This window comes from Lycorma delicatula, chromosome 11 (assembly GCF_047948215.1).
Source record: "Lycorma delicatula isolate Av1 chromosome 11, ASM4794821v1, whole genome shotgun sequence".
In the NCBI taxonomy this organism is placed as follows: Eukaryota; Metazoa; Arthropoda; class Insecta; order Hemiptera; family Fulgoridae; genus Lycorma; species Lycorma delicatula.
The window spans coordinates 35760810-35788264 of NC_134465.1; the positions used below are offsets into that span (position 1 = coordinate 35760810).

At 28.0% G+C, this 27455-nt stretch overlaps 1 protein-coding gene across 3 annotated transcripts in view; it reads left to right on the forward strand.

Moving 5' to 3' along the window:
* Positions 1–8121: 8121 nt before the first annotated feature.
* Ten-m (teneurin transmembrane protein Ten-m) overlaps positions 8122–27455 on the forward strand; it is an 887841-nt gene continuing 868507 nt past the window's right edge. For all 3 annotated transcript variants that reach the window (XM_075378109.1, XM_075378112.1, XM_075378111.1), the window contains exon 1: positions 8122–8606. In XM_075378109.1, the coding sequence (XP_075234224.1) occupies positions 8579–8606 (28 nt within the window). In that variant the 5' untranslated portion in view covers positions 8122–8578. The remainder of the gene's footprint in view (positions 8607–27455) is intronic.

Consider the following 27455-nt stretch of genomic DNA (forward strand, 5'->3'; position numbering starts at 1 on the left):
GCTCTTACTTCACAGGCTTAGATCAGTTTTGGAGGATGAGAAGGTAATTTCAGATCAATAATTTGGGTATAGGTACTGCCACTCCACTATCGAACAATCCCATAGAGTCGTAAAGGTCATCAGTGGATATCTGTAAGAAAGAAAATTCTGCTCGTCGGCATTCTTAAGCATCTAGCAGGCCTTTGATACGTACGATTGTCTGGCTTGCTCTGTAAATTAAAATTAAAACTTCCTCAACCCTACTACCTTGTATTACGTTATTATCTTGAGGGACGTTTCTCGTGATGACAAGTTATCGAAATTCTTTGACGTTAGGTTGGGTGTCCCTCAGAGCCCTGTACTAGGTCCTGTGTTATATTCCATATTCACAGCGGACCTTTCAGCTCTGGAAGATTGTATCGTCGACACGTTTGCCGATAACACTGCTATCCTTGGTTAACGAAGAACCTGACCTAGCCTCGCGGGAGCTGCAAATGGCATTAGATCTTGTCTGCTCATGGCAGAAAAAATGAAAGATTGACGTTAATCAGAGTAAATCAAAGCGTGTCATGTTCGCCATGCGAAATGGTCACTGTCCTAATGTGTACATGGTGTGTCTTGATCTCACAAACAGGGAGTGTGTGGTACCTGGGACTTCACCTAGACCCACCGGGTTGGTCTAGTGATCGCGTCTTCCCAAATCAGCCGATGTGGAAGTCGGGAGTTCCAGCGTTCAACTCCTAGTAAAGTCAGTTATTTTTACACGGATTTGAATACTAGATCGTGGAAAACGGTGTTCTTTGGTGGTTAGGTTTCAATTAAACACACATCTCAGGAATGTTCGAACTGAGCCTGTACAAGACTACACTTCATTTACACTCATACATATCATCCTCTGAAGTATTATCTGAAAGGTAATTACCGAAGGCTAAACAGGAAAAAGAAAGGACTTCACCAAGATCGGGTATTTGACCTGGAAGTGTCACGTGAGGATGAAAAGAAAACAACTGAACGCGAAGTATAAGAATCTGCATTGGCTGCTACGAAGAAACTCACGCCTCACGTTGTCCAATAAAGTTCTGATTTAAAAAATTATCCTACGACCAATCTGGATTTATGGCATGAAGTTAAGGGGAATAGAAAGTAATAGTAACATAGATATCATATAACGCTTCAAGAACAAAGTAACGAGAGCAATTTCAGAGGCACCATGGTCCACATGGAATGATAAAATTCATGATTACCTGGAGCTTCCGATAGTTCGTGATGTTGTGAGACAGCGCAGTTAAATTTCAACAATGATTTGAAAATCACGTCAACCACTTTAGCCAGCAGGAACGCCCGAAGGTTAAAACGATTCCATGTGCTTCACTTGAGGATTACTAAATGACAGTTTGATAAATGACAACGCCAAATCTAGTGATTTTATTATTGTTTAGTTTATTTCTTTACTTTTTTTTGTTTGATTTTTATTGTTTTTTATTTATTTTTTAATGATATTTTGTTTTTATGGAAATTGAGTAAAGTGTTGGTAGAAATATTTTTTTCTTGTGAACTTTAAGATTACTCCTTACTGATAACTATTATTATCACTTACTTATTATCGGAATTCCTGAAGAACCCCTTATCATGTGCTTCTTGTCAACCGACTTACTTATTGTTCCACTTAAGAAACCGGATTGTAAATGTACTGGTTGTAGAGAAAAAAAAAATTAATCCTTCAATGGATTTAAATCTGGTGAGTGGGAAAGCTAAACAATTGGATTAACGATTATACCGAAGTAGTCTGATTAAGAGGAAATTGTTCAAATGCATCACTGTGCATGATTCACCACATTTTTTTGTAAATATACTAGAAGAATGTTTTTGAGTACACCATGAAATGTGTTGATAAAAAACTTTTGATTTTTTTTTCTATGTTTCCAGGTGTCAAATATTTTTTTAAATATAAAGGTTTTACCTTATATTGATGTTAAGAATTTAATACTGTCCTAATTAATATAATAAATTAATTTCTGCGTAAAATTAATATTCTATGTAAAAATATAACAATTGTTTTTGTTTTTGATTTATGTTTATCTACCACATTTCAGTCTAAATTGTTTTAAATTAAAGTCCAGTTTGAAAATATTATATTGATTTCCTATTAACTTAATTTACTTCAATTTTCTCAGAATAAAATGTTCTATTAATTTTATACAAACGTTTACTTATTAGATTAAGAAAAGTTAATATAAATCTAAAAATCTGGCAAAAAAGTTGTAATACTTAACTGCTACTGGTTATTTATTCTTATGTAATCGAAAAATAATAATTATTCATGAAAAAAGTTACCTTATATTTATTTTATGTGGTGGGGATAGGTTATGATTATTGTAGAATTATTATTATACGTTTAAATAGATCCAGAAAGGTTTTGAAAAATTAAAAAAAAACCATATTTTTAATTTTGATCGGCTCTCCCAACCATAATGTTACCCACAATTTTTTTTTTTTTATTTGCTTGCACTACTACTATGCCTAGGAAGACATTAAAAAATTGGTTATGGAAAAATAAAAAATATAGATTTTTCGGTTAAGGGTGAGGTTTAGAAGCAACATTTTTTTAAAAATAGTAAGATAGACACACATGTACTGAGCTTAATATAAAGTGGGGTTATATTTGCAAAATTCTGAGAAAATTAATCCTGCATAAACCTCCCCACTACCATCAGAAAGACTACATGTACACGAGTGTGTACAAAATGTCATCAAAATCTGTTTTTCAATTACTAAGTAACGATATCTTGCTTAAGAAGATTACCCTAGGTTTTTTTTTGGGGGGGGTTCCTAGCTTAACAAATTTGCTTTGATAATCTTTCTCTAAAAAATAAAAACTAACTCTTTAAATCTAATTTCCATAAACGCTAAAATAATTAAAAAATAAATTTTTCAAAAAACTCTTCAGCATTTTAGGTCCGGGGTCTGTAATTTAAAATAATTGAAATACAGACTTTTTTTGAATATATTTAAACCGAAGGAAGGCAGAGTAAAAGAATAAAAAAAACATAGATTTCAATTTTAAAATGGGGGTTGAATTTTAAATTATTTTTAATTTATGCATGCGTTACAGGCAAAAAAATTGCTTTAATAGTTTTCTTAACGAAAAAAATCAAAATCGATTTGTTCGTGACATTACTCACTCCTTAAGAAATTTTGAAAAAAAATTAATATGGCTTAATTCCCATGTATAGAAATATTTGAGCCAAATTTGAAAAAAATCGTTTCATAAAATATTGAGATATAAGGCCAAAAGCAGTGCGACAAATTTAAGTACATATTGTTACATATATATTTTTTTTTTGTAGATGAGTTACCTGATCCTACAGCGCAGAGATTTGAAAAAATCCAGTAACCTATTTTTGAGATGACCACCGTTTTTTCCTCTTTATTACAGTTATTCTAGGTACATTCGCTGGGAAATTAAAAGGAAATTGCGGCCGTATTAGTATTTAGTACGGACACATAATTCTTTGTTAGAAGATATCAAATCTTAATGTAAAAAAAACAAAAATTAGCATTTATTATCTTTCAGTATTAAATGGTTAATAAATCATAATTAATTAGTTGTTAGCTATGTACTTTCGAGTATAATAATCATTGATTAATGCTAGGTTATAATGTTATCGTTATTTAGTCAGCTGACCTATCTAATTTATTACATTAATATAAAAAAAATTTTTTAGTATAATACTTCGGCAGAAAAATATTTCACTTTGACAGGATACGATATAGATAATATTGATATAATTAGGAAATTAAAAAAATTCCGTTTTAGCTAAATACTTTTTTTTTTATTTTTACGATAAATGTAATTTATTTATTAGATTTACTAACTTTTTATCTATTGAGTTTAAACGTAGTGTACATACATAACATTATGTACATGTATATTGAAATATATATTTCAATATATATATTAACAAAAAATAATACATTAATTTACTGTAATGAATGATTTTTCATTCTTAATTATTATTATAATCCTAGGTATAAAAAGAATGAATTACAATTGTTTTCACTGAGAGTTATGATGTTCATTGTCCCTCTAATAAACAAATTGATTATTAAGTACCTATAGGATACCGTATCTTTCACCTGTATTTCAATGAAATTTGCACTCTGATCCACAGGGTATATATTCAACACATTGAATAAGATAACAGGATAAAATTTCATTGCTCTTTTTTCCTAGCAAACTTGATATCAGATGCTTGTTATTATTGAAAATTGATACAGCAATTTAGGAATAACTCTTCTCATGGTCAAATTGCTTAAGGCAGTTTGGGTTTAGTGACATGCACTCACATCCGCCTAACTGGCATTTTATAGAAAATGGCATTAAATTTAGTACTGAGCAATAAATTATTAATACTAAATTAGTATTTAGCATTAATTTCTAGATTATTTATCTACATGTGTTTTTTATTTATAATTTATATAGTAGTGAGATTGGTAAGGTTTGAAATGCGGTAAAAAGTCTTGGGTCGTAAGAAAGTTACAATCAAAATTTCATAATTATTGGTACATTTGTTATATTCGCGTTTATTAGGAACAAACGTAAGACGTTGTCTATTTTTTTTTTTTTTTTTTTTACTTTTAAGACCATAATGGATCACTTTAGTTCATTTTTTGGCAAGTTCTTTCTTTTCTTGTTGATTTGTTGTTTTTCAGCTTTTCTTTTTTGCCAGTAATTTCTAAGGGTTTCAGATCTTCTTGCTCTTTCTTGTTCAGAGTACACCCGGCTTATTGTTTTCTTGGGTTATGATAGGAATCTTGTTTCTTTATTTTTTTTAATTTCTCATAGTTTCCGGTTTTCGTTTTTAGGTTTTTACGGGTTTCGTCTAATTCCACCATGTCTTTCTGTACTTCGTATAACCAGTTCGGTCTGCTTTTCTTGTTCCAGAAAAGTTCAATTATCCGTCTGATAAGTCTGATCTCTTCCGTTCTGAAAATATTTCCTAGAAAGGAAATTCTCTTCTTTCTAAATTTATTAGTTATCGGGATGATCGTTTTGTAAATCTCTTCGTTTGGAATAATTCTCCAAATCCCGTCTTTTTTAATGTTTTTCCCGTTGCATCGTCGTAGAATCTGTCTTTCAATCTTTTAAAGTTTGTCGGTAAACCTTGTCTGGTACGGTCCAAATATGGTTTCGCATCCGTAAAGTATTTCCGGTTGGATAACTGAGTTATAATGTCTTATTTTTGTGTTTATGGACATGCATTTTTTGTTATAGATGTTTTGTGTTTGTATTGTGGCTTTGATGAGTTTATTTATTCTTTCATTCCAGTTTGGATTTTCTTGGAGGTTGTGTGTGATGTTTTCCCCCAAATATTTAAAGTTTTCTACTATTTCTATGTCATTATAGTTTATTTTTACTTCGCTTATGCATAGTGGGTCTCTCACCACAATTTTGGTTTTTTCGTATGAAAAAACGTTGTCTATTTATTTAATAGTGAGTTTAAATCTCAATATTATAATGGTTGAGCTGATATATTATTGAGCTGAATTTTTAATATCTTTTTTAATATAAAATACGTCTAATTTTTAATTAAAGTGATTATAAAGATAGAAAAAATGATAATGAGCCAAATCAAACTAAAATTAATAGAATTAATACGTAATATGTATTGCGTAATTAATACGTGACATTTCTGAAAACAAGTAAAAATATAGCATAATAAATAATTAAATGATAAATTACTGAATGAATTGAAAACATTCCGTAAAATATTTTAGTGGTCTATTTATCACGAAAAGTTATTGTACTAATGACTCGATTGATGTAACAAATTTAGTTTTCCAAACAGCCGGGTTGTCATTTATCCTTACCATGTATTATTATTTCAGTGCACCCATACAGCTAACGTATTGTTTTTATATATATATATATATTTTTTTTTTGCATAGCTACACACACACACACACACATACATATATATATATATATATATATATATATATATATATATTTGACCCATATACGTTTAAAGAAATCATAAAAATAAAATCAATAATTTAATAACACGTAGTTTCAAATTATTGATTTTGAAATAAAACAAGGAATCTTTAAAATGAAATTATTATTTAGCTGCAGAGTAAGCAACATAAAACTGAACCTATAACATAACCGCTGCAAAATCGGTAGGTTGTGTTGGAATGAAATTTTATGAATGATACGGATAAATTAAATAACAAAAACACAAAATGTAATTTAAATGTTGAATTTATTTACCTTATTGTTACAAAAGGTGTTCAAAATATCTACCCTGGGCATAGATGCACTTTTGTGCTTGACTGATATTGAGAGTCGTCTGACTCAAAACGTTGTTTTCAATTGCGTTGATTTTTCGTTGAATGTTCACTTTCAGTTCATCAATATTGTAGGGATTAGATATATAAACTGTCTCCTTTAAATAAATTGCAAGTAGACAGTTCTATCTATCCACCAACAATGTTTTCGAGAAGCCAGTTGCAATAATCAAGTCATTTCGAGTTGTCTGCTTTCTTTAGTTGTTGCACAGTTGTAACGCGGTATGGTTTCAGTTTTAACTCGTGAAGAATTTTACGACAAGATGTGTATTTAACACCAGATTGTTGGGATAACATGTGTAGTGATTTTTTTTTGGACTAGCAGTAATTCTCTTTTTAATATCGGCAATGATCTGTGGAGGCTTAATGGAAGGTTGCATATTTCGTTTTCCATTTGAAATCGAACCTGTTGTACGCCATTTTTTGACTGAATCATTTATACTACTCTTTTCTGGAATACAGGCATTCGGAAATTTTTCTACGAATACTTGACGTGATTCTTCAAATGATCCAGAACGAATATAGGCCTCAATTATAATTTTCTGGATTGAATAAGGCATTTTACACGAAAACAATTGCATTCATACATAATACTGCATTACAACAAAAGGTATACTGCACTGACACGCAACCACCTGAAAAACGTCAGCAATAATCAGTTGTAACATACATCCAGTTGTCGCGCTAGTTGTGTAAGTCTTTCACAAATAGTTTTGGGTAGCGGTTTCATTACGGGTTCGGTTTCATGTTGCTCATCTTATAATTTTTAAAAATACATTCTCCTTTTTCAATTTTTGTAAATGATCTTCATAGAGTTAACTCAAATCTAATTAATTGTGTTTTTTAAATGCTTATTTATCCTGAGAATTATATTTGAAAATAATAATTTTTATTCATAATTATTTTTAAAATTATTATATTTTATTATTTATATTAAATAAACATTTATTTTTAAGAATTAATAATAATAATTAATTTTTAAAAATACGTTCTCCTCTTTCAATTTTTTTAAATGACATTCATAGAGTTAACACAAAATTGAATTAATTTGTTTAAAAAAAAATGTTTATTTATTCTGAGAATTACATTTAAAAAAAAAATAATAGCAGTAGATTTTCCATATTAAAGATTTAATTTTAGATATTATTATTATGTGTGTGGTAGGATTTTAATTTTTTTAATGGAGAATAAGTTACGTTTAATAAAAAAAAAAAAAAAATTATTTTAATGCTACATTATTAAAAAGTAAAAATAAATAAATAAACAAAGCTTTCAGACATTTTTATAAAAATGTGTATTCCATATACGTTATATTATTTATTATAGTATACATACATTTAATTTCTATTGTTTGCAAAGATACGCGTCCTTAGTTTAAATTAAGAAATGGAAAATAAAAAATAAAAAATACATTACCTTTTTTGGATGCAACGTTTTTAAAACTGGTATAGACAGGAGTTCCATGTAAGAAATAATAGGTGATGGATTGAAAGAGAGTAGAGAGAGCGAGAAAGATTTTAAGGGGAGGAAATGAGAGAGAGCGTTGGAGTGAGAGAGAGAAAAAGTTAGCGTAAAGGCCTAGCCGAGAGAGGATGACTACGGATTGTTATTGTAAAAAAAGGAAGGAGATTTTTGATCAAGGCAACAGCACGCGTACCCACACATATACAAGAACGCACATACACATTCACATCAGAACTAAATTCTCTCTACTGCCAGTAGAGGGTGCATGTGGCGCAGTATTACGAATAGCAGAACTGAACAAATTCATTCTGTGCTTGTACGCCGTCGAGTTAAGATCGTTTTTGTTTCGTAACCTGCAAACACTATCATATCGCGGTTACCGATTTTATTTTATAAAAGTGGTTATTATTTTTGTGTTTATTTATTTTTCTACATTATAAATATGACTTTTATTTTATTTTCATTTCTAAAAGTGGCTATTATTTTTGTATTTATTTTATTTTCTATATTATAAATACTACTTAAATAAATATTTATGTGTTATTTTGTTTAGTAAGTGATTAATATTAATACATTTATTATTAATATTTTGCCGTACTGTAAATAATTATTTCTTATTTGTGTTTTACGATATTGGGTCATTTTATCACATTTTTTAGGTGTGTTTTTTTTAATTGTTTTTAATTTAAATCTTCGTTCAAAAATTAAAACAAAAGAAAATTGTAAAAGATATTTTTTTAAGAATTAAACCACACATCAATATTTGGATGGATTTAATGTTATTATGCGTGGATTTGATATATCTTCCAATGGTAAGTTCTCATTGTATTTATTTTAATATGAATTATCATTATTATTTTTCATTTCTTTTGATAGATTTTTAGTAAAATAAGGATTATGACCGTACTTTATATTTTATATTTATGAATGCATAAAGTTTAAAAACAATTTATAAATGAAATTATGATTAAAATATTACCATATTTCATTGCATCAACACAACTACTTTTGGTAATTCAGCATATTTCGTTACGTATATATTTATATTTTTTTAATAAATTATTTAATAATTCAACAGCTCTTTTGTTTAATTTATTTAAAATTAAATATTATTTTATTGATGAGATAAAAAAATTGTAAAAACTGAATTTTTTTCTTGTTTGTTTTAACGTTAATTAATGAAATATTTAGCAGTTACTTCGTATTACTCGTACCAGTTTTATTTATTCTATTATTTCCCATAGTTTCATCACTGTTACTTCATAATATTATTTTTATGGATAATAGTTTTGGATTAGAATTCTGGTCAGTTTTGTTTTTTCACGAGTACCAAAAAAAAGGTAATTTCTCATTAACGGTTTTTATTGGATTATTAAAATTTAACTCTATGAAAAAAGAAAATAGATATTCAGGTTTTTTTAAATTTATTTATATATTTGATACTTTGTAATGTTGTTTTGATAAGGATTTTCCTTTATCCTGCCAGACAAACGCCTAGAGTAGTTTATTTTTCTTATTGTTATCTACGAAGTAGCAGAAATATCATTTTTAATATGATTAATATTGGATTATTTTTTGTGAAAGCTTTATTTATTTATTTATGAAATATTGTTTTTTTTGTTGAAAATTTAATCTTTATTTTTTAAATAAGTATTTTATTGTTATTAATATTTATTTTTTTAAAGAATAAAAATATTGCGAAATATTATTTTAAAAAAATTGTTAAATAGGGATTTATAATAACAAAGGAATGTATTGTATTTAATTTATTAAATTAATAAGCAAATAAAAAAGATTATCAGCAAATAAGTTTTAATTCATAGAAATAATAACAAAGTTTTATTTGCCGCTCTTTTTTAATAATTAAGAAAAAGAAACTTAAATAACTAATAGCTTATAATTTTTATCCGTTATTTTCCTATTAATATTAAACTGTCTAATAAATTATTTATTTTTTATTTACATTAATTTAAATTTTAAATTATTTATAATTTGATTTAATTTTAAATACACTTTTTACTAATTATTTGAATAAAATATTATAATTTTTTCTCCAGAATATTTTACCTTGGAACACGTGAAATCATTTATTTATTTGCGTTGTTTCATTTTTTCTATGTTTCCAATACCTCTTATTCTTTCTGATCTCTTTCTTTCGTTCTTCAGAAAGTTTATCTATGTTCTTGCATTTTGGCGCTTAAAATCTTTTATTTTCATCTTTTAAAATTCTTCTTAAAATCTTTTCTTTCTCTTATAACTTATTCTGTTATCGTAATTTCGTTTAAAACGTTCTGGGTTTGTGCGAACCATTTGATTTTAGTTTTTTTACTTTGGAAGAAATAAGCAATTTTTTATTCAATCTACTTTAATACATTCTAAATAAATTGGAGTAAATGAAGTAAATTCGTCATTTTCTTATCGTGTGTGACAATTTTTCAATTTTAATATAAAGTTTATGACTTGGAATTCATTTTACCTAATTATTTTTTGAAATTTAGGACCTACAATTTTTATTTTCTACTGGATCTTTAGGCACAGGTTTCTATCATATACAGTCCTTACGGCTTTATCAAAGTTTTGAGTTACATGATAAAGACTGTTATAAATGTTTTTCATTAGCGGGAAAGCTAATTAGTTCAATTTTATTAGCTGTAACTTCTAACCCTTTTTTTTATCTAAAGAATTATAACCGATCCGTTCTTCGAGATATTTGAAATTATCCACTTTCTCGATTTTTTTTTTTTAAAGAAATTCGGGCAGTTTTCATCATTAGTCAGAATTTTTGTTTTCCCAAATGCGATTTTTAATCCCATTTTAGCAGCTTCTTTTTTTAATTCTTTAATTTCTTGTTCGGCTTCTTTCCAGTTTTTAGCTAATAATGTCATATCATCAGCGAAAGCTAAACAATAAATATTTAGTCCTGTAACTCACAGAATCCACTATTTTTCTCTAAATTTTTGTTCCATTTTCTAACTACGCTTTTAACGAAAGTTAAAAAGTAGTATTAGAAAGTCCATCTCCTTGTCTTACGCCGGTTTTGATGGGAAAAGTAACAGATAATTCTTCCGGAAATTTTATTTTAGAGTATGTGTTAGTATCGTTTTGTTATCTAAACCTAATTTTGTTAATTTAGAAAAAAGTGATGTTCTATCTACCGAATCGTATGCTTTTTGAAAATCAATAAAAGTTATAACATATGTTTTATTTTTATATTTACAATATTCCATAATATTTTTGGGTACTTACTTATTAACGCCACCGCAGCTACAGCTTTATTTAAAAACAAAGTAGTCAATCGGATCTCGGTAGAAAATGGGCAGAAACAGATTCAAAACAGAATATAAATGGTTATTTATATTTATTTATTTTATACCGTAATTTTTTGAGTATTTATTTAATAAATTCAGTAATTATTGCAATTTACTTTACTTATTACAATTACTTTATTTGATTATTATTATTATTAAAAAAATTACGGTGTTAATTAGTCAAGGTTAGCGAGCGTAGGTTAGGTTTGGTTAAATTATATTTATAAAATAAATATTTATTTATTTATGTTTAACTCTATATCGGCCCATTTTTTTTTTGTTTTTAAATAAAGCTGTAGCTTATTTTTAAAATAAAAGATTTGTTCAGCGCAAGATTTATTTTTTCTAAATCCACCCTGATATTCACCTGTTGTAGATCCAGTTGTGGTTGGTTTGGTAATTTTAATTTATTAAATTAAAATATGAATACATGCAAAATATCGGCAAATAAAAATTCTTTATATTTAATTAATTTTTACGAACATAAACGTGTCTCTCATATCGGCAAATCTGTAACATTTTTTCCCTTATTTTTATTCGAAACTTTAAAATATATATATTTATTTATGATTATTATTTTTATTCCGGTAATTCTTAAAATTTTATAAACTAAATGATTTAGTATTAATTTAATTTTTTCGTTTTTTAAATTATACCATATAGCAAATAACCGTATTACAAACCTGATAAAGAAATATCTACTAAGCAACGTTTATTATCTTTTTTGTTGTTATTTCTTACTCATCTGTACCGCGGATTATTTTTTAATAATTAATTCTTTTATCCGTAAATGGTTGGCGATATTATTTTACGTCTTGATACAATAGAATCTTTTACTTTTCTATTTCATTTATTCTAAATCAAGGATTAAGTTCTGCTCTTCTAACAGACATTATATTTACTTCCTACTGTTTATCCTTATTAGGAAAAACTTCTTTCTTTATATGTTGATGAAAAAATAACGTTTTGTCGTATTATTTTTTTCTTAATTTCTAAAAGGTAAATTTTATTATTATGCTTTCTTTATATTACTTTAAATGTTTATGTAAAAAGAAGAATCAATTCCTTCAAAGTATGTATAAATTACATTTATAAATCGAAGAGGATTTTCTTTTTTATGCAATGTACTTTTATTTTAATATTATTCTATGTGATAATGGTTTGTTAATTAAAAAAAAAAAAATATTAACATGGAAGATATATCATGTTATTAAATGAATTACAGTCTATTAGAAAATCCGAATAGTTAGTTATATCGATTTAACCTTAGATTATCTTTTACCAAATTACGTCTCAAATTTAACATAATATGTTAATGCCATTTATATAAATTATATTAATTAATTGTATTTAATTACTATAATCGAGTAGATAGATGTTTTACCTCGCTAATGAAGGTTAAAATGAGAACGAAACGATTTTATAACTTTATGATTATTACTATTATGAAACGGATTCAGATTTATTAGTGAATTATGCAATTAAAATTATCAGTATAACAGTGGGTAATTCTCCTTATATAGTCAAAGTACTGTCTTTTCCATTAAAAGCATGTTACTAATTTGTAAAATAAAAGGAAACTTGATTTAAATTTTGAAATGTAGTTTGAAGCAATTTAACTTCTGCAATATTTCATTTTATTATTAATATAAATGATTAATTAATTAAAATATATTATATTACTTTATAATAATAATAATTTGAAACTATTTCATAACATACTGATAACTAAGAGTTATTGGGGTATATATTTAACAGTACAAAAAGAAAATACATTTAAAAAAAAAATACATTTATATATATATATATATACGTAATTTTTAATTCACCATTATATATACGCATTCACCACTAAACCAAACCAAACTGTCTTCCCAAATCAGCTGATTTGAAAGTCGAGAGTTCAAGCGTTCAAGTCCTAGTAAAAACAGGTGCTTTTATACGGATTTGAATACTAGATGGTGGATATCGGTGTTCTTTTTGAGTTTCAATTGCCACAAATCTCAGGAATAGTCGAACTGAGACTGTACAAGATTACACTCATATATATCATCATTCATTCATCCTCTGAAGTAATACCTGAACGGTAATTCCCAGAGGTTAAACAGGGGAAAAAAAGAAAGGCAACAAAGTTGTTATACTTTCCTGGCATATATTATTTATTCTAATATAGTAGAAAAATAATGATAAATGAAAAGTGTTTAAATAATTCAAAAATCTATCTATTTTAATCGATAATTCAAAAAATTCTGTTACAAATATGCAATAAATAAATAAAAAGATAGTTTTTTCGACTTTTGGGAAAAGAGGAAAATTTGGGAGCATTATGTGTTTTTTAAATGGTAAGCTTATACGCATGTGCTGAGCTTAATATAAATTGGAGGTATATTTGAAAACTTTTGAGAATATTGACCCAAAGAAACGATCTACCTGCAGATATTTATCCCAAATTTTTACCACAATTTGCCCCATTACAAAAGTCTCTGCCAGATTTCATCAAAATCGGTTTATCCAGTGAAAAGTTATGAATCCAGCTCCATCACGAATCCGCTGGAGGTTTCACAACGAAGCTGCGGTGTGTGTAGGGGACAGCCACATCCGGAAGGGATGGAAGGCTCCAGCGTCCCACCATTGATAATCGGGTGGGGACTCCCTTGCAGACGCCATTGGGTGGGAATGCAAAATCGTAGTCCCGGGAGGGATCCCTGAGGGAGTCTCCATTAGAGGCTGGGTGTCAAGACCGGAGTCCCCGAGGGGAAATCCTTTGGGGTTCCCACGCTACAGGCATGACATGTAACTCAAGACCGAGTCCCGGCTATCTGGGTGGAACCTAGCACTCTACCGAGGTAGTTTGAGGTGAAGGCACCCCTCAGAGCTGAGTTTATACGTAATCACAAATGGCTCCGGGGTGGGGAAATTACAGATGAAAAAAGGAACATACATACATTACCTTTTTGGTTTTTTGGGGTCCCTAGAACGTCGAGAAATGTAAAAACTCATATCCGTTTTTTTTTATTGATAACCGTACATTCGTTCTTGCAACGTAGCTATGATGCTAGGAAAGTAAAATTATCTGAATTGTTAGTAATAGAAAAAATTAACCGGCAAAATTTTTTATCAAGAATATATAACTATGATTTCAAGAGTACGATCGACGGTAGGGAGAAATTTGAAAAAATCAAATGTTATTGAATATGATTTCGGAAAACATATATGAGAAAAAATAATTCAAACGGACAAGACCAGCAAAATTTAATATTTTTGTATTCAGATTTAGTTTGAGAATTTGGACTCAAATTCTCAAAGGTGATAGATTGGGCTGGGGTAGTTTAACTGTTGTTAAATAATAACCGTGTAAAAAATAAATGACTCATTTACATTATTTCTTCCTTTCTAGGATAAGATATACAATGTTCAGTACTTTACAGGCGAGTGCATTATTTTAATATATTTTTAAGATTAAGTGGTTTATCGTTCATGAAAGCTTGCATGTGATGAAGTAAATGTTTTAACGGTAAGGAATTGAATGCTCGTTGAAAGGTTTTCGAGAAACAAATCGATCATATAGAAATGTTTTAATAAAAGGGATTCATTTAACGAAAACGAAATATTTACTATGTAATTGTCATTAGGTTAGTATTGAATAGAGTTTATTAATTAAATTTAATTTAGATATGTATTTTTATATACTATTGTGTCTTTTTGTAAATGACTGTCCAAAAAGAAGTGTAATATATTTAAGATATATGTATGTAGTTTCCACTGTAGCAGCTCAGTGACTGAACCGATTTAGATGTATGACCCCGCGTTGGAATCGTCACGTGACTGAGATGTCATAGGCTATATATATACTCGTTGTTTAAGTAAAAAAAAATTATACTATATACAAAATTGTCACCCGCACGCTCTTTAATTATTCTGTTTTAGTAATTGTCATAGATTAAAGAGCAATGTTTTTTTTTTTGCAGTCGTGTTTTTTAATATTTATCTCTTGTTTTATAATCGTCTGAGAAAATTATAATAGTCGCTCACTTCAGTAGGCAAAATATTAATTGAATACAATTTCTGGAGTGTAAATTATTAATTTGGTTTAATAATGATGAAGGTAAAATACATTATTGCCATGATAATTATTTATTTTTTAAGATTAGAGTCAAAAGTCGTAAATATATTTTGATTGTTTCATTTTTATAGGTTTATTTTGACATTTATAGTAAAATATTCTTTTACTATCTTAGGATAAACATATTTAGTATATATTACGAAGTTCATTAAATATTTGATAAGATACACGACTAGGAAAATTATTAATTTAATGAAATTGTAACTATAGCTACTTTTCAATATAATTACTTGCTATATTTAGGCACTTGTCTCATATTTCTATAAATGTTATTATTCCAATAATAAAGACGTTTATGTTAACATCTCCCGACGTTACTTTGTAATAGCTTCCCATATTCTTTAAGCGATATACGTGGGCATTATCAAGCACAAGAATTACGCCTTTTGAAAGGAAGAACCCGTATTATATTTTCACTATTACACGTTTCACTTCATTTTCCAACATGTCAAAATAATTATCATTGTTATTTACATATTATATTTCTAAATAATCGTAATAAATTGGATCTTTATACTCTCAAATCACCATTACATTACTTTACCGGCTGACGTGTATTAAATTTATTCCTTTGGGCGAATTCAGATGTTTCCATTCCATACTTTGACGTTCTGATTTCAACTCAAACCGATGAATCTATTTTCATTACATTGTGCGGCTTTCAGTAGAAAGTAAATTATTGATCTACAAGTCCGTTTTGAACTTGCGGGTTACAACTTACGGGTTTTAATTGTGGGGTACAGCGTGCAACTCCAGTATTGACATACTTGAACCTATCAAACAAAAACACTACGGAAAATGCTCAACGTACCCTGGTTCATAAGTAATAGCCTTATGTATAATGATCATAAGCTGCAAACGGTTCGGCAGGAAATCTTTCTGGTCAGCCTACGGTATCAAAATAGTTTGTATCAGCACTCGAATTATTTGGCGGTAAATTTATTAGGTAATATTGAAAAATGATTTTTCAAGATTACTGAAGAACAATATTCTTGGTTTGCCTTATCGTTTCAGTTAGGTTACTTTATGGTCTGGCCGTACAGAATGTTCTTCTATTTCATTATTAATACACAAGCCGCCAGGTTTGTGGCAACTTAATATTAGTTCAAATACGTCTTATTTACTTAATGTTTAATTATGTTACTGAACAGATTGTAAAGTTGTTGTGTTGTTATTCAAAGAAAAAAAATTTTGCCATTAAAGTAGCATTACGTTTCACTGGTAATCGAAAGTTTAAATTCCATATAAATGTGAATTCAGGTGTCTTTATGAGGGTTTTTTTTTTTAGTCAACCTTCTCGGATCAATTTTGGGATAATTCGACTTATAATGAATGGTTTTCATAAATTTTATGCCTCTGTTTCTGTAAATAAAATCTATATGATATTGCAAAGTGTCAGTCGAAACTTCCGTTTTGTTCTTCCTGTACGATGAAAATCGATGACATTTTTTCTGTCCAATTAAACTGTTTAGTCTACTTACAAAACGATTAAAACTCTTTTTACCATAATATCTATTTAAACATTGAATGCTATTGGAGTTAGCATTGATTGACTGGTTCGGAGTAAGTTTTGGTTGCTTTTTTAGTTACACAAAACAAAACTTTTATTACAGCACTCTTTTGGTACACGTTTCAAGCCGAGCTGACTATATTTAATAGACAAAATATGTTGTAATAATGGAAATTCTTTTTGAGCAGTTGACAATTACCTACCTACCTTCAGGGTTGCCATCTTGAATAATAAACAGCATCAATTTATTTTATTTAATAATTTTTACACCATTTCTATTTTTCTCTTTAATTATTGAACGACCAATTTATTTTTGTTACAGAACATTCGTTTACATTATTAAGTGTATTTATCTTCTTATTTAATTTATTAAACGGAGGAAAGAATATGTGCAGTTACTATTTCTAACTGTTAAAATAGTTTTTAGTACAATTTTTATCATTATAATTGATGTATTTTTGTTTTAAAATTGTTGAAAACAGAATAACTCAGCACTGCTGTAAGTAGTAAGGAATCTAATTTTTTATCGAATATTTATGTTTTGAATGTATCATAGAAACATCTAATTGATATGTGAAAGGATTATCAGGGATTTATTTTGTTATTGAATTAACTAATTTATATTAATTTATTTTTAATTGTATACATAATTTATTAATAAATAATTAAGGCTGCTAACCACTCCTGGTGAAAAGCTTTCATAAAAAAAATTGGTGAAATCGGTCCCGCGGTTGGAGCTGTAGGACTGTGTCAAGATTTTTGTCAATTATTTTAATGTATAGATAGATATTTTTATATATGCCGATTTGTAGACGCTATAAAATACTTGATTTAGTGAATTTCAAAAATTAAGTTTTGTTATAAAAACAAAAATAAATCGGTTTTACTATTAAGAATTACGCAAATGTTAAAAACATCATTAATTATGCATAATTACTTGTGAATGTGATTAATCGCATTCAGTGTTGGAGAATTTATATATATATATATATATATTTGTTCCACGACTAGTATATTTACAATATCGGCTCTAGAATATAAGTCGTTTGATAATAAAAGCACATAATAGGGGAGGGGTCTTAAGGCTCCCATAATACGTCAATCTATAACAAATTTTATCAAATATCAGTAATCTTAAAAAGTTCATTAGTAAAAAAATACATCTGCTAACACTTCATAGTCTATAAAAACAAACAATTAACAAATAAATAGTCAATAAAAAACAAACAAATAATCAAGCGTAAAATAAATAAAGAAGTAAAAAAAAATAACACCACTAGATTTTCCGATAGCTGCAAACTGTATTTCAGTAGCCGCTAAGTCAAGCACATGGAGATGTTTCAACGTTCGGACATCCCAACAGTTATCTAGGAGATTGATAGGTAAGTGATTGACGTGATTTTCAAAACGTTCTTAGTACTTAACAGTGTGTTCTTTGACAACTTCGCGAACCGTCGGTATCCAGATACTAGTGAATCTCATAATTACGTGTCAACCACGGTGCCTCGTTACCTTGTTTTGGAAGCATTATACGACATCTACGTTACATAAATGTATATAGAATAAATAATACCGGTCATTTTACTTCTTTTCTGTATTAACATATTTTACATATCAAAATAACTCTACTATAAGCAGTAATTACTTTTTTCTTTTTTTTATTATATCGACACAGCAACTTTACAATCTGTTCAGCAGGATAATTGAACAATAAGTAAATAAGATCTATTTGAACTAACAATAATTAGTCACAGACCCAGCTACTGGTGACTTAACGATCACAACGAAATGAAATAGAAGAGCATTCCGTACAGCCAGACCGTAAAGTCACCTAATTGAAACTATAAGCAAACCAAGAACATTATTCCTCAGCAATCTTAAAAAATCACTGACCGTGTTATCCAATAAATTGACCGCCAAATAATTCGGGTGCCGATCCAAATGATTTTGATAACGTAAACGGACCAAAGAGATTTCTTGACAAACGGTTCACAACTTAAGATCATTGTACATAAAACTATTGGTAATGTACCAAGCTATGTGTAGCATTTTTCGCAGTGTTTTCGTCTGGTAGCGTTCAAGTATGTCAATAATGTAATTCCACGCTATACGCCACAATTCAAGCCCGTAAGTCCAAACAGGCTTCAAAACTGACTTATAAATCAATAATTTACTTTCCACTGAAAGCGGAGATCTATGTCCTATCAGCCAGTACATGTTTTTAAACTTGAGATCCAAATGTGTCCGCTTAGATTTGATATGTTTCGCCCAAGTAACTCGTCGGTCAAGGTGATAACCCAAATATTTACAGTCCTTAGATCTCGTAATAGAACATTGAGGAGACAGAAACAGGAGGACAGTGTTCCCTATGAAGGGTGAACCTAACGTGCTTTGATTTTGTCTCGTTTATTTTTATTTTCCAACATGTAAGCCACGAATCGAGAAGAGTAATATAATCTTGAATAAAATGAGACGCAGTAGACGGATCCTCGTTGGACAGCAATAAATGGAGTATTGTCAGTAAACATTGCAACTGTGCTATCTGCCCCAATTGGCAAGTCAGACGTAAACAGAACATACAAGGTAGGTCCGAGAACGCTTCCTTGAGGTACCCCTGATTGAATAAGGAACAAATCCGTCAAAATCTGTTTATGTTTAACCTGAAAACCCCCTGTGTTCTAGGTAAGATTTTAGCGCTACGTACAAAACATGCGGTAAAACCTTTTTCTGTTTATAGAGCAACCCTACATGACAAACCTTGTCAAAAGCCTGACTGACATCGAGGAAAAACAACTGAACAGTACTGTTTCTCGTGTAAAGCATCATTTATAACGTCAACAATCCTGTGTGCCTGCTTCACAGCAGCATGTTGCTCCTTAAACCAAAATCGGTGAGCTGGAATTTGATCGTCCACTAACTACTTCAGTCTTCTCAAAAAGAGCTTCTCAAACAGTTTAGAGAGCATAGGAAGAATTTGTTGAGTCTTCAAAATTTTCTGTGAAATTTTCCATGGATCAGGAAAATGAATCAGAAATCCGACCGATGATCTAATATTAAACAGATAATTTATTATCTAAATAATCAAAACATTACTTTTGATTAGTCGAGATTAACGAGCGAAGGGGTTATGTTTAGTTAGCTTACCATACCCTAATCAAGCGTGATTTACCCTTGATTCGCTCGCTAATCTTTTCTAATTAAAGTTAAATGTACAAATTATGTAATGTTATTCTCCAATAGTGGAGGCGATTTCACCGGATTAATCAAATTTACTGTAACCTATATATATTTATATTTGTGAAAGAAAAAAGGGTCTATAATTCGTATTACTCGTGTGTAGTTATTATCATAGTTCTACAGTTATTATTTTTAATAATAATAATATTATTTTGTAATTATATCAAAAGATATTTTGTTTAATTTTAAAATTTTGAATTCAACGTCAAACGAAATATCTTTAAATCATTTATTATGAAATAAAATTGTTATTTTTGAATTTTTTTTAATTTATTTAATTCTGAACTGTTTTAGCTCTTTATACAATTTAATACAATCATCACGCAATAATATATAATATAGAAATACACAATAAATATAACTATACATTTTGTCACACGCTACAAAACTTGATGTTTTATGAACAGCAGCAGTTGTGCTTAATTGTTATGAGTTTAATTGGTGTGCTTTATGTAACTTTTATTTCAAGAAGATAATTTTTTTCTAACAACAAATGTTAAAGAAAAGAGTCTTTGAAATTTAATCATTAGAATATTGTATAGAGAGTTGTTTGATCTGTATTAAATTATATATGTTTGATGATGTCTGAGTTGAATCGAAGAACGAGTTTATTAAATTCAGTAACTTTGAGAATCAGAGTTATTATTTACTATTTTAAATAAGGTTAAAATGGTTCGTATTTATATGAAGTGTTTTGCGATGTTAAATTATTGATACTGTTAACAATAGTTATTATATATATTAACAAAATATATAATGCAAAAGAGTTTTCCTTCTCTAGTTTTTTGTTGTTTCTTTTTATAAAGAATTTATGATAAAAAGAATGTTTTTTCTTATTTATTTTTTTAATAATAACGACAGTTTCTCAATAGAAATATATATTTATGTTTATTAATTTAAAAAAAAGAATCCTACAATGTTGCCTTTTTAAAAATTTTATTATGTTTATTGTAGTTACTCCGCATAGCTCTGTAACGGCATTTTCTTTATCCAGAAGTTTCTTGGTTTTGATCACAGTTGCAGAATTATTTTACATGACACTAAAATTAATTTTGATCGGTATTTATGAGCATCAGTCTATTGTTATTGAAATAATTAAATAAAACTATTTAAGGTATAAAAGTTCACATTCATTATAATAAGATATTAACAAATTTTTTTTCTATATTATTTACTGTATAATTATTTTTTATTGTATCATATTTTTTGATAAAATTCTAAATTTTACATTATTATTTTATTGTGGTTAAATAAATAGACTTTCTAATAAAATATGTGCATTCGACTAATAGATTAGAAAAGAATCTTACCAGATCTCATTATAAATACTATGTACAGCCGTAAACAATCGCAAAACTCAATTTGTCTGTCATGGTCACCAACTAGGGTTGTTAAACTTTTTAACTTAATAAGGACGCAGTCCGTGACCACGTAGCTCTCCGTACTGAACCTTCACGAACGCAAAGATATCAATGGGTTGATGGAATAAAATGTAAAAAAGAAGTTGAAAACTGCATCGATTTCAATGGTGGAATTTATTTAAATTAATACGGTTTAAACCAAAGTGAGAATTTTTTAGAGTAACAAAATATTAGAATTTTTTGTAAGTATTGTATTGATAAAAAGCGCTACTTTTAGTTTTTTAAAAATTCATGACATTTTTCTGTTAAATTTTTTCTGTTTTTAATAATAAAAGTTAAACCTTTTTTCTTGTTTTCTATTCATAAATAGACTTTGTTAAATCAATTTTCTCAAAAATAAATACTCTACAAGTCTTGATAATACAATTTATCATTTATGAGTCATTTAACATATTTATTGTACTTCAAACTTAAAAAAAACTAAAAAATCGTATTTTTCGTCACTGAATTTTTCTGTTTTATTTTGGATATCATGTAAACTCCGCAAAATACAGTTCTGGGGCTTATTTTATTTGATTTTTCAGGTCAATAAACATAACAAACAGTCAAGATTTTACCCCTTATATAACGACTTAAAAATTTCAGTATGAATTCATTTCACCGCGGGAACTGAAATCCGGGCGAAATTTTTCGGTAGCCGTAACTTGACTGTAAAGCGTTTACGGACATACGTTTGTATGTACTTTTTTCCTTATTCAAGCTATAGAATCAATTCCAAAATTATTTCCCTTTCCTGTTGAATAAATCTGTTTAAATAATAACAGTATCCTTAATCAAAAAATGATACATCGGTTCAACATATTTTTGGTAATAATTAATTACTGGGTAATAGCTTATTTATTTACACAATACATTGGTGAACGATGAAGCGTTAAACCATCGTCCTAAAATGTTTTCTAAATAAAATTAGAAAGACTTGTTTCTATATTAAGTATCTTAAGGTAGGTTTACTAAATAAACTGAGAAATGAAATAGTTTCTCGTTCTTGTCTTCGCAAATATTCAACCCTACAAGCGATGACTTTGGTTTTTTTACTAGAGAAACTGACTATATAATTAACAACATTACTATCAGAGATAGCAATATCTTTTAACAGTCCCTCTTGTACCTTAGGTGTTCTACATCATATCAATAAGAAAGACTGAAACAGATGGTGTAAACCAAAAAAAGGAAAAATTCTGTTTTTGTTTCAACTTTGTAGAAAAACACATATAAAAGAGTAATTTATTTAAAAATAATAGTAAATTAATAGAAATTTGAAGAAAAGTAGTAATAAGACCTTGGAAATTATTCTTGTTTAGAATAATTATCAGGCAGTTTATTTCTGTAATTCTAGGAAAATTAAGAATAAAATAATATAAATTGCTAAAAAAATTCTGATTATCTTAACTAATCTCTTTTAATTGTAATTATTAGCAAACATTACGCGATTAAGCTACAAATAAATACAATAAATAAATTTCTTTGTAACGTTAATTGTCTAATTTGCCCCTGTGAAATTATTGATTTTTCATTGAAATTCCCTTTTGACCATATCAGAAGTAACACATTTTGCATAATTAGCCCCGGAAAATTGGCGAATTTTCTATTTCGTAATTTATTACGCACTTTTAATCGCCTAATTGTCCCTTATTTTACTGATAGATTATCGGTAACCATTTAGCGGAAAAATATTTTTTTCTTTATAATTAATTTATTTTAACTTATTATTTTATTTACAGTAAATTAAAATTATTAATAAATTTTTGAACGGTTTTTAGTAACAATCTTTGTTGAAGGTTACTTTCTATAATAGGCTATCTATTTGTGAATAATTATAATGCGTCTCAAATTTAATTTATTGATAAAAACTGATTTGTTGGTAACTAATTAGTTCACAGAATTAATAGTGATAGTTTATAATGTTTTTTTATTATAAAATTCCAATAAATTTACGTAAAAAATGATGATGTAATAATTTACATTCATTTACAATCTGTTTACTAATTTATTATTTGTTAACATTACATTATTATTTGTCAGTCTTATTATTTAAATTAATGAGTTGATTTAAAAATGTCAAAAGGTTCTCTATGTTCAAACTCGCATCCCTACTCTAAAAAAATGTTCTAAACTTTGAAGCTTTGTTGGGATTACTATAATGGTTGTTTTTCATGGCAGTTTCTTCTATTGGCGTCTAATTACGCATGTAAATTAATCTTTACTAAATTGGAAAACTTAAACCCCACCAAATGGCCAGACCCGACCAAAATTCATAGATTTTTTAACATGTTTCTTTTTTACCTTTTTTTATTGTAATCAAAACTGCTTTAAAAAAATATTTTTTATAAAATTGTACTTCGACTCCCACTTTGGGGGATTTGCGCAAAAAGTAACAAACATGGTCATATGAGGTATCAATTTATACATTTTCAAGAGCGCTGAAAATGATTTTAATATTTAAACTTGTCGAAATAGAAGATTACTTTTAGTAATACCAGATTTGAAATTTGATATTTTAACCTCACGCCAGTATTTTGTTGATGTAGTTATAATGTGAGATTTCTTTAGTGTCATTAATATATTAATTATATTTTATTTATAAAAAGCCGCATGAATGGAAAATCCTACAACGGTGTTCTCAACTTTTTTATATTATATGCTAATCTTGTTATTTATTAATTAAATTATTTTTTATATATTAAAATCTATTTTTAAAAGAATTAAATTTTATTATTAAATATTAACCTAAATTTACGTCTTCATTAACAATAATTACCTGTATTAACGTGCCATAAAATACATTTTATTAAAAACAAATTCTTTAATATACAATGTTACAAATTATTCAAATGATCAATCATCAACAAGGCCATTAAACAAAATAAAAGAGAATTTATAAGGATTTATTCTCCTATAAAGGATAACAAAACTTAGTATTTATAAATTCCGCCCCTACAAAATGTTATTCCAGAAATTTAACAGAAATAACATATACAATATATAAGATGAGATTGCCTTTCATAGGCCACATTTTAAGTATAAAATGATAAATGATAACCATTAACTTGATAAATGATAATAGAATTTCCAAGAAAATTATGAAAAATTCCTTTTAGGAATTTTCTTATAAAATTCCTTTTATCGAGAAAGAAAAAAGTAAAATCAGAGAGGAGATATTGTTAAGAAAGACTTACACAAAGAAGGGATAAAAAACATCTATACTTAAAAAAATCGGAATATAATCAAGAAAAATTTCAAAAAATTGTGGGTTGGAAGGTTTTTCTAAGAAGAAGCCCCAAAATAAAACGAAAAAGTAATAATGTAGAAATCCAGGAAAAAGGCCAATAAGAGACAGGCAGAAAATGAAGAAAGGGATACTAAGGAAAGTGTTAAATATTATGATTCGTAGGTGGCTGAAAAAGGGATAAAGTACTCAAATACGGTTTCATGATTAATTTATGTGTAAATTAAATTTTAACTCTCTCTAAAAAAATTACCTCAGAATATGTATCACATGAGAATAGATAATTCCATACAATTTTTTGTTTTTACAGCGATTCCATGTTTCCTTTTATATTACAACGTAAAGTGTGAAAAATTACTTTTAATTTTATTTTTTGTAAGTTATTAATATTTATAAATTTAAGCTGTATATAAATTTATTTAATTTTTAATTAACTCGGTTATCAGTAAAATTCTAATTATATTTTTATGCTAATCAATAGTTAAAATTTGAATATACAAGTAATAACTGAAATAAAAATTGTATTTTATCAAGAAACAAAATTCCACTATATATATATGTATATATATATATAACAGTAGTAATAAAGTGAAATGAATTTTTGATATAAACATCGATTTTTAATTATAAGAAAGGAGGTTATCATGTGTACTACCCTGAAATTAACTTTAATTATTACGAATTCTGTTCATCATTATATCATGACTTTTTAATCGTAATTTTATTAAAAAAAAGAAGTAAAATGGCATGAAAATTATACGTTACAGTTTTAATTTATTTTTAATTATTTTGCAAATTTTTTATGAGATAATATCTTTTTAGTAAAAATTAAAAGATAAATGTATTAAAAATAGCTAGTTATTAATTATTTATGATTAATTAATAATAAGCGTCATCAAATAAATCCGAAATATGTTGCTTATGTCCTTTATCTGGAGGTTCCGGGCTCGAATCTTGATCAGTCATACAATTTTTTAATACGATAAATACTTATAAATTATCTCATTTAGTTTGATATCAGCGAAGGATTTTAAAGTATAAAAATTCTCTCATTTTAGAAAAATTTATAAAATTTCAAAAATAATTGTTATAGCAAAACCAGGTAAACGCCCAACAAATGTAACTTCTTAAAGGTTTATCAGCCTGCCTCTTGTGCTCTTTAACGTGTTTGAAAAGCTCCTTTTGAAAAAACTGAAGCAGTTTGTGAACGATCGTATTCCGATTCACAAATTTAGGTTTAGGGAGGAACATGCTACTGTGGAGCAAGCAATCAGGATTGTAAACGTTATAAATCATGTTCTAGACATGAAAAAATATTGTTCAACAGTTTTCCTCGATATCAGTTAAGCTTTTGATAAAGTTTAGCATGTAGGGTTGCTCTATAAAATGAAAAGGATTTTACCGCATGTTTCTATGTAGTGTTAAATTTTACTTAGATATTGTCAAGTTAAAGAGGTTTTAAATCTGTTCCTTATACCATCAGGGGTACCTCAAGGAAGCGTTCTTGGACCCAACTTGTACGTTCTGTTTACGGCTGACTTGCCAATTACGGCAGATACGACAGTTGCAACGTTTGCTGACTATATTGCAATTCTTGTTATCCACTAAAATCTGACTACTGCATCTCATTATATTCAAGATTACATCACTCTCCTTGAATTCTGGCTTACAATAAAAAAAAGAAACATAGTTGAAAGGAACATTGTCCAACTGTTTCTATATTCAATATTCCAATTTCAAGTTTTCAAGACTAAATATTAATAGGTTTTCATACTGACGACTACCTGGGCAAAACATATCTAACTAAGTGGATACAGTGGGACCTCAAGTTTAACAACATTTACTGGCTACTACGGTATAGGTCTCCGCTTTCAGTAGAAAATAAATTATTGGTTTATAAATTAATTTTGAAGCCTATTTAAACTTACGGGCTTGAATTCTGGGTACAGCTTTCAAATCCAGTATTGACATACTTGAACGCTACCAGACAAAAACAGTGCGAAAAATGCTAAACATACCCTGATACATAAGCAATAACCTCATATATAATGATTTAAAATTGTAAACCGTTCGAAAGGAAATCTCTCTGGCCAGACTACGATATCAAAATCGTTTGGATCGGTATCCAAATTATGTGACAGCCAATTTATTGGTTAACGCAATCAGTGATTTTTCAAGGTTGATGAGAAATAATATTCTTTGTTTGATTTATCGTTTCAATTAGGTGACTTTATACTCCGGCTTTACGGAGTGCTATTCTATTTCATTTCTTTTATTTCCTTATAATTATTAAGTCGCAAATCACTGGGGTTGTGTCTACTTAATGTTAGTTCAAATATATTTTATTTACTTATTGTTCAATTCTTTGCTGAACAGATTGTAAAATTGCTTTAACGTTACTATTAAAAAAAAAAAATTTATAAAAATAAAAACTGTCAAAAGTTGTTATACTTTTTGGCATTGGTTATTTATTTTTATATAGTGGAAAAATAAAAAAAAATGTTATCCAAGATTTCTTTTACCGGATGGAGGTAATTTATGATGATATGTTTTTTTAACTATCATTATATATTTTAATGAAGACCAAAAATTTTAACTCTTCAAAAAATTGGTATTTTATTGGTTCTACTCCTCATTTCTAAAATCCCCTTCCAAGAATTTTAATTAGATTTTCTACGTTTCAACAAAAATTCCGCTAAAAAGTGTTCAACAAATAATTAACTAAGATTTTTTTTTTCGATCTGTGGTGAATTATGATGAAATTTTGTTGTAATATTATTATTAAAAGTTTAAATTTACAAAAAACTATTATTTTGTTAAATTAAAAATTTATATA